This window comes from Homalodisca vitripennis, chromosome 5, assembly GCF_021130785.1.
Source record: "Homalodisca vitripennis isolate AUS2020 chromosome 5, UT_GWSS_2.1, whole genome shotgun sequence".
Classification (NCBI taxonomy): domain Eukaryota; kingdom Metazoa; phylum Arthropoda; class Insecta; order Hemiptera; family Cicadellidae; genus Homalodisca; species Homalodisca vitripennis.
The window spans coordinates 36,356,938-36,366,146 of record NC_060211.1 but is presented as its reverse complement, the minus strand read 5'-3'; the positions used below and the strand labels follow the sequence as shown (position 1 = coordinate 36,366,146).

Genomic DNA, 9,209 nt, shown 5'->3' with positions numbered 1-9,209 from the left:
CTTGTGTTGGCGTTTTCCGTGGGAGTTTATGACTGTGTCTACGGCCTTGATAGCGATTCTCTGCAGAGCACGCCTGCCTCCCGGAGTCGGCTACACTCGCTTGATGCTGATACTGGTGGGCCTTCTTATCGTTGCAGCACCCCTCGTTGCTGGTGACGACGACGGACCGCCTCCGCGGAAAGCCCCTCGATTGGTGGTAATGTTATTATTACTATTATAGAATTAATAATTAGATTCCGTTTTTCCGATTGGGTACAATTTGTTTTTGTTTTTTGAAGGGCAAACGACGATGACCCCCGGCCCGATCCCCACCCCGAGGTCCAGGACTCCCCATTGTCGCCTGACCCTGATGACAGTGTGGAGGTACGTGTGCGCTTGTGTTGGTTTTGTGTTTGTATGCGTGTTTGTTTGCGTTACGGGCTGAATTGTTTTTTCTTTCCAGGAGTATGACTCGGATGCCACCGTGGAGAACCTGATACCCGGTGTAAGTACAATTGGCTTCCTTGTTTTGTCCGTCTCGTGTTTTTTGCTATTTTCCTACGGTTTGTTTTTTTTTTGCAGTCTCCTGACCCGTGGGCTTTTGGACCGAGGGCCAAGGCAGAGGGCCTCTCAATGACACAGCGGTTTGAGGACCTTCTGCTGGGACCCTGGGAAGTGTTGGAGGCTGCCATCACGGGTATGCCTCTACCACCGTCTCCATCACCGCCCCGGGCCGCAGCCCGCAGGCTCCCTCTCCAGACGATGCCGCTTCCTCGGCCGCGGCGACTTCCGAGGATAAGTATCGCCCCGGCCCAGGCCCCCTCGACGTCCCGGTCCTCTGGTGGGTCCAACGTAGCGAACCGTCGCCCCGGTCCCCTCGACGTCCCGGTCCTCTGCTGGGCCCAATGTCGACTCGACCCAACCCTCTACCTCAACGGGTCGAACCGGCGCTTGTAGAAGGGTAAGTGTCCACCGGTAGTAGTGGTAGTAGTAGTAGTAAGTAGTATTAGTGGTAGTGGTGATACCTTACTTGCTTTTCAGCCTCCTACAGCTGCATCAGGAGTAGATGTGGCACGGCAGAGGTTACGGGAACTGGTGCTGGACCATTTCCTTCAAGTATTTGTTTCGCCGGCGCACGCTCCCGTGGCGTGCACTGTGGGGGCGTTGGTTGCGATGTCCACCCTGAGGGCCGAGCTCAGGGATATGCTCTGGCTCGTCGACCATCTTCTCGACGAGACGCCCCGTGACCAGAGCCTCGTGATAGCGTACGCGCTTTGGAGGGAAGTGCGCTCGTCGTTGGAGGGTCTGCTCATCGGCATCGGCGAGAGCATGGAGTCGGCGGCCTCGAGGGATCCCTACGACATCGACCCTGAGGAACCGGAACCGTCGCCCCGGCTAGGCACGTTCGCTGCTGTGTCTGTATGGACAGATTGCCGACGGTAGGGTTGAGGCCTTGTGGACACACTCTGTGCCCACAATGTGCCCATAGGCTCTTACGTTGTCCAATCTGTCGGGTGATCATCCACGGGAGGATGCCATTGTTTTTTTCTTAAAATTTTTAAAATAAACACGTTTTTTTTGCTATGTAAGTATTTGATTTTTCAAAGTTCCCGCCACTTTTTTTTGGTTCCCGCCATTTGAGGGATTTTTTCCCGCGCGTGAGGGATTTTTCCCGCATTTGAGGGATTTTTCCCGTGGGGGCGGGGCTTAGCCGCCATCTTGGATCACGTGACCTGCTCTCGACCAATCAGAGCGCGGGGCTATCCTCCGGGTTACTCTACTGACAATATCTAATCTAGTCTAACACTGTGCAGTGTGCAGTAGCTAATTATGATTTGCTATATTAGAACTTTCTACAACTATGAAAAATAAAGATATAGAGCTCTAAAAAGTCAAGTAATTTATAAGCGTTGCTAAAATTTTTTATTTAATTCATATTTTGAAATGGTTTAAAGTTTACGATACATTTTTTGTATAATTTTAATAATGCTTTTAGTTTCGGTATCTAACATTATTGTATTTTATTGACCCACAATTATTTGATTGATTTCTTTCTTGCGAAAATTTTAACCCTTTGCACTCGAGAGTAAAAATTTTTGGTCACTACCAAAAACTCGGGCCTCTATTGAACAAGTACTGGCGAAAACCTCGGAGCCCTTTTTATCAATTTTGTAAAGGTTTTCTTAAAAAGTTGTAACTTTTTTATTTTAGCAGTTAGAGTTATAATTTTGGTTTTGTTTTATTTGACATAACACTCTATATTGTAAAAAAAATATATATTTGTAATTACAATATTTTTAATACCTTTTTTCACTTATTAAAATAAATTCTTTTGCAAAATTTTTTACTAAAATTAACTTTAAGCTGCTATAACTGAAAAAAAATGCATTGACATTATATAAACTACTATTATTTCTAGGTTCCTTACATAATTTTAAACATTCACATAAAATTTCATAAACTTACCTCTATAAACAAAAATGTTGTAGGCAGTTTTGTAATTTCCGACAATTTCCCCAAATAATGAGTTATTTGTCAAATGATTGAATATTTACTTTTTTACACCTTTTTATGCCCGTAATACCGGTACTTTGGGATTATACCGACCGCATCAGTATGAAGAACACAAAAATATAAATTTATAGAAACAAACATGATAGAACGAAAAACAACTCTTTAATTACAAAATTACAAACTTACAACGATTGTCAATGGGGTCAGATTCCGTTATATGCCCCAATGCTTAAACCTTTTTCAATGAACTTAGAACATTATAAAACGATGTAGTTGAGTAACAGAACTAACATTCCATCAATCAACAAGCATTTCCAGGTATTGTGATCGGTATTTTTGTCGCTGTTATCTTATCTTTCTCGAGAATCCCGATTACGGCAGGCCGCGCGGCGGGACTCTGCAATCACGTTATCTACTAGACCGCTCGACTTTGACCTCTGTCTGAGGTTGGGGAGGGGTTTGCGAATAGACAATTCCTGTTTTATATTGAAGAAATATTGTTCTACGCTAATCTAGTAATCAGTAGAAGCAAAATGTCAAATAACGATTCATGTCTGGGTGTTGTCGGTATAATCCCAAAGTACCGTAATACCTCCCTCACTTTCACTTTTGGCATCGTCAGATGATTCCGAATCTGATATGTTACTGACAAAAGTATCATTCAGATCGTCAACATAACCTTATTGACTGAAATAACTTATCAGACTAAACCAAACAATGAAGAGATCAGCTGTTGAAGTTGTGATCAAATCAGCTGACGAAAATGGTGAAGTTGACAAACCTCTACAACTCAATGTAAAACTGCAAAATCACCGCTATAGAGTTTAAAGGTTTACTACGTTTTTACATCCAACAATTATCCAGATTGCGTATATCACAAATTTACCGCATTTGGATAATTTATAAAGCCAGTATAAAGGATTTACCAAACGTCCGACATTTCGGACGTCCGAGGTTTTGGCCTAAACAGCAAACGTCCGAAATGTCGGACGTCCGAGGTTTTGGCCAAAACAACGATGTCCGATATTTCGGACGTCGGAGTGCAAAGGGTTAAATTACGATATAACAACTAGGCTATGTGCCTACGTATTACTATTGACTATTTATAACAGGAAAATGTATATATTGCTCCTTTTACAGCCAAATAATTCGATGGTATGATGTATTTGAATAGGGTAAGTGAAACAAAATAAAACTATTAAAAATCTCTTTACAGTTTTTGAAAAAAAAAATTTTCAAAAGCATCTTACAACTTAAAATGTATAAAATTATACGTTACACCTTTTTGTGCTTATTACAAACAATGAACTTGTTTACATGTATTTCTTGACCTAATCTGTAATATTAATGAGTAATCACTATAAATAATATCATTTAAGTGAAAAAAATTAGAAACGGGTAATGAGTAGAGTGCATAATAAAACTAATTCATACGAAGAGTACCAATGTCATATTTGTTTTGTCAATATCATAGTTCTGTGCAAGTATTGAGGTAGATGTTAATAAATACGTTTATTAGTACTAAAATAAAAGAATCCAGGTAAAAAAAAGACAAAATGTGACCTTCACATTTGGGTGATGAAACGGGGTAAAATATAACGTTAAATTATTTGACTAGCAACGAAAGTTAAAATAAATGTATATGGACACATAGTTTATTATTTACTTAACCACGTTTTGTTGTACAGTATGTAATTTAAATCTGAGCGTTAAACATTTTATAATAATTCAGAATTACTTAGAAATTACGTACCATGTAAATAGTAATAGTAATTTATTTTTACTATTTATAATTTACTTTACAAGCAAATAGCAATATTGTACGTTACATTTTTTTGTGCCTTAAATCAGCCAAACATTATTTTAATCAACAGATCTAGTATAATGCAGGTGTATACATACCGTTAACTAGGGTTTAATCAAGTTAGTTTTACCAACTAGTATTTTCAAAAACACTAATCAAAATGATGAAATATTAATTGAATAATTTATAATGAGTTCTCGCTAGTGATAGGTTAGTTTACTATTTGATTTGTATTGCCACACTAACTATCCATATAAATAATAGAAATCCTATCACAAAAATAGTTAGGGTAATGTATTATATGCGTTTCATGTAATTAGACTAAAATTCTCTCTGTTAACTTTAAACTTTTGACTACGGCTATAACTTTCCTTGCATTTCCATCATAGTCCAGCGTGTTGAAGAACACATAGACTGTATGCACTGTGTGCTAAGGCAGCGTCAGTGTAAATGATGCAACAACAGCCTTTGTGTAAAACATTCAGTGTAAACGTTCCCCTGCAGTCTTGTGACTACCATCACACATTTGAGCTAGCTATAAACACCCGTGTCGTGTCTCATTTTTTATTTCTTGTGACATACACATTCAATAAGTAACTGGAAGATGATAGCCAACGCGAAGGAGGTGAATGCGAGAAGTAATTTTAGCAGAGAAGCACCAGGAACCACGCCAACCACTAGACTATAAAATAGGACCATGTTATGAGAGATGATTTGGTAAATATGGAGTTTGGCGAATAACATAGGCTTGAGTTTCATTCAATACTGCAAGTTGTAGTTGATACTGTGGGAAACTTTATCTATTTGTTAAGGGTACGGCAGTTATTCTTAAAATTGTTTCGTTGCCTGTCCGTCTATCTTAATGTAGTGGAATAAATGTTGAAAGAAAGGTACATGTAGACTTGAAATACGTGGAAAAGCAAGTATAAACTATAATTATAAAAATAAATATAAATTAATTGCATACTCTTTTACTGATTAAATTTTAATATATTGTTTTCCATTATTTATGCAGTAAATAAAGTAAAAAAGATAGAATATTAACACTGTTGAGTTATCAACTCAAAAAATTACAACTTTTCAAAATGTTATTTTGATAATTTTGTTATACAATTCTAAGATACGATAAATTGGAAGATGACCAGAACTTCGCGAAGTGGAATTATATTGCCAGTTAAAACTATCGTAAAAAGGAATAGTAGGATTTTGGACATTAACCATCGTTTTGCCAACATGTAACTGGCAACATTATGATTCGGCTGTTAGGTACAAACTAATTGATGTTCATTGCATGACTTTGAGAAACATAAGCTCCTACACATTATGTTAAGGGTTTTTGCTTGGTGTTAAATTTAACCAGAAAAATATTGATATTTATATATAGGAATACGAAAAGTACCTCCCACATGATACAGCGTTTTCAACAGTACATGCACTAACTTCTTAGCTAGAACGGTCTTGTTCATATACTACTCAATAAACTAAAACTATTCTTTATTTTAAGTAATTATTTTCCATTGTAAACGTGAAATATTTCAAAAAGATTATAATTTCTGCCAAGTCAGTTTTATATTTGAATTACATTACTGTTTGCAACACCGATTGAATAAGCTGCATACTTTAACGTCCACTATAATTTACTATACAAAATCTATTAATAAGCTAGTAACACAATGAATTGAGAATTTGTTTGGAGAGCTGAAATAAGTATTTTATCATTATGATTTTCTTTCTTTTAAACATTTTAAAACTAATACACAACGGATAAGTATACAGTTAGTTAATGACTTTTTCCCTTTTGACCATCTATTATGTAACGCACTAAAAGTATTTAAACCTAAATTGTATAACTACTTTACACTAATAAATTTATATGAAAAAAAAATAAAATTTAAACCTAATGTCTGGCAAATCTATAGGAAATGGTTTATTTAATGGGTTTAAACTGACTTTAATTTCATTCTAAATACGACAAAAATTCAACGAAATGTTTCAAGAAACTACTAGACCATACATAAAACGTGCAGCCTTTGGGAAGTGAATCATCAAACATAAGTTCATCATACAACTTTAAGGTAAAATTAACTCTTTATTTCCGAAAAGTGTGGAGAGCTGTGTACATATTTGGAGCAATGAGTCAAGACGGAGAGATACAATATGTTGTTACACCGTCAGAGCTGACAGGAAGTTTTGTTCAATATAAACATATTAACCTGCCTTCAAGCTTTATTTTTAGATTAAAAACATTTTCAATTAAATAGAAATTACCTGAAATTTATCATCTTTCGTATAAAAGTAAGTAATTAGCAATCAGTAGACATATTTTATGTATTAGCAGTGGAAGCGTTACCCAATAGAAAGTGTTAGGTATGAATAACAAAACTTAAATATGAAAAACTGTGTATTGTTTAATTGATAAGCTACATTTTTAACACTAAAATTTTCCAACTTAGTTTATATTTTCAAATATTCAATGAATGAAATGTATACTATAATCCATACACGTATATATTGTATGCTGACATTTTTTTACAAATATTAACTATTATAATAGGTAATTTGACGTGCGATGCATAAATCTTTATATCTATCTTTGTTCTTATAGTAATAATGTTTATTAGCAAATAAACTAATAAAAAATAAAACTACTATTATCTTGCTCTCGACCTCCATTGAGGCTGTACCGCCAGTAATTACATCTGACACTCAACCTATTTCTGAGTAAAACCCTGTTTAGTAAAAGCATTGGAGATGTATAGCCAATTTAATGTATAAAACAACAATACATATAACATATGTATGCCGACATATTTTGTATATTGTCAGCGACATTATTTGTATAGTTTCTTCTTACAATAGGAGGCGTGTTGCAATCTGTCATTGAGTCGAAAAATCAAATGGTTCTATTGATAAATTTAATGCTCATTACATTGCAATGTGTCACAATTCAAGTACATTAAATTAGATATAAAATATTTTCGAGATCAATACTGCCACCCATCATTATTCATGTAAGATTATCTGAGTATCCTACTGCAAATATTGTCTATTTGAATAAGCACTTAGGACTAATACTTTTTATTTCATATGTGAGAGAATGATAGGGAGAGGAATAAATACAGAGAGAGAATCTCATTCCATTTATTGCGCAAAGTTTGTAAGATTTATGTGCAGGGCTTAGCAAGAAATTGTATTTCCATATTTTTGCATAATCAAAGGCAACATGTTATTATCGTAACAATATTTACTGCTAATCATATTGCTTGGAGTTGAATTGAACACTTCAAATAGCCTACATATCTTCTGTGCACTGTAATAGTAAGATTGCATAAAATATCAGATTTGGCATTATATAATTTAAAATTGTATGTGAAGTAATTAATGAAGCTTTGTACTCTTGTATTATGTTTATTTACAGGAACGAGCAAGTGTTTATTATAACAAAGAATTATTGTTGCAGTTTGGTTTTATAATAAAAATAATATTTGTTATTGGAAGAATTGTTTTAACTGCTCACAAAATCTGTATATGCTTTTTCGTAAATTGGTAAAAACGAATCTACATCTAAAGTTAAAGGAACAGTTTGGGCAATATAAATACTCGCAATCTACTACATATATCAGTAAAGTTGTTACAAACGTTATAATATAGTGAGCCTAGACTAATATCAATATTGATGTTTAGTACATTTGGCATCAAATCAGTTTCTTTAAAGTGCAAAAAGAGTCTTATGGAAGGTGCAAATCGGTTGGCAAAATTGAAAATTTGAAACTTTCGCAATTACTACGGAAGAGGTGAACCAGACGTCTGCTTTCACGGTTTAAAGTTGTGTACTTCTGGCCAGTTGATAACTGAAGAAGGCGAATTGAGAAATTTACTTGTATTTTCATAGTATTAAGAAGAATATATAAAAGAAAATCCAAATAAACCTCTGTAGTGGTTCGAAATGTTTTAATTATTTCTTTTTCAAATATTAACGTTAGAAAGCTGAGATAGTAGATTACTTTATAAGTGCTGTTTGACAATGGCTGCGACCGACACAATATGTATGTGAAGGCTCCGGCAACTTCTATATTGAAAGTAACTTCTGCTACGATTAAGAGTTGCCGTGCAGGACTGCTTCCCCTTCAATCCTTTCTTGCCATGCTCATGATAAAATTGTGGCTACAGGGTGAGTCATAATGGCTCTAATATTCCGAGATATGGTCCTTAATTTTTTTTTATATTTACGTCATATAATTGCTTCATAAATCCTAATGCACATTCATCTCTAAGTAAATCAACATTACATATTTATAATCTAATTACATTCTAGGAAGGAATATTGAAATTAATATCCAGCCCTCTAAGTTTTAAAATTTTCCAAGGGCAATTTTAGATGTAATAGTACCCAGTCCTGTGTTTCTTGAAAATATTAGACAAACGTGTTCTAAGATGAAATCATGGCCATTAACGCTAACTTTTATGGATGCGAAATTGCAGGTTGTATCAAAAGTTATTAAAATATGCACCAATATTATTTCAGAATATATTTTCCCTAGCTTTATACATTTAAATTTATTCTTAAGACTCATTAATAACAGTTAAATTACCATACGAGTAGATATAGAGATTGGAAGTTATCACTTTAATAGTATACACTTAGCTGACAATGATTTAACATTTATTTACTTATACGTCTGACGGTAGTAAACATATAAACAGATACAAACAATTGTTATTACATATTTGACTCTTTTGTACTCTTTCATTTCGACATTCACCAAAAATATTGGGGCTGAAGTAAAATTTCCTTGTTGGGAACAATTCCTCTATCAATGCCAAGAAGTAGAATTTGTACAGTTAAATTCAAATTAGCTGACAGATCACGTGGATGACAAAATTACAAGGGCATTAATGGTTGGTCTTTTGA

General features: G+C 35.0%; 1 protein-coding gene and 1 long non-coding RNA gene across 2 annotated transcripts; both read left to right on the top strand.

The window, feature by feature from the left end:
* Positions 1 to 282: 282 nt before the first annotated feature.
* LOC124363817 lies at positions 283 to 591 on the top strand. The gene is made up of 3 exons (XR_006922557.1): positions 283 to 363; positions 443 to 484; positions 562 to 591. It is a non-coding gene; the product is annotated as an uncharacterized LOC124363817 (long non-coding RNA).
* Positions 592 to 612: 21 nt separating this feature from the next.
* Positions 613 to 1,422, top strand: LOC124363423. The gene is made up of 3 exons (XM_046818674.1): positions 613 to 795; positions 836 to 940; positions 1,021 to 1,422. Exons 1-3 carry the CDS (start codon positions 613 to 615, stop codon positions 1,420 to 1,422), a joined length of 690 nt encoding a protein of 229 aa, XP_046674630.1.
* The last annotated feature ends 7,787 nt before the right edge of the window (positions 1,423 to 9,209 follow it).

Coding starts and splice junctions, on each gene's coding strand:
- LOC124363423 (XM_046818674.1), top strand. CDS start 613: ATGACACAGCGGTTTGAGGACCTTCTGCTGGGACCCTGGGAAGTGTTG. Junction 796..835: donor TAAGTATCGCCCCGGCCCAG/GCCCCCTCGACG, acceptor GGTCCAACGTAG/CGAACCGTCGCCCCGGTCCC. Junction 941..1,020: donor GAACCGGCGCTTGTAGAAGG/GTAAGTGTCCAC, acceptor CTTGCTTTTCAG/CCTCCTACAGCTGCATCAGG.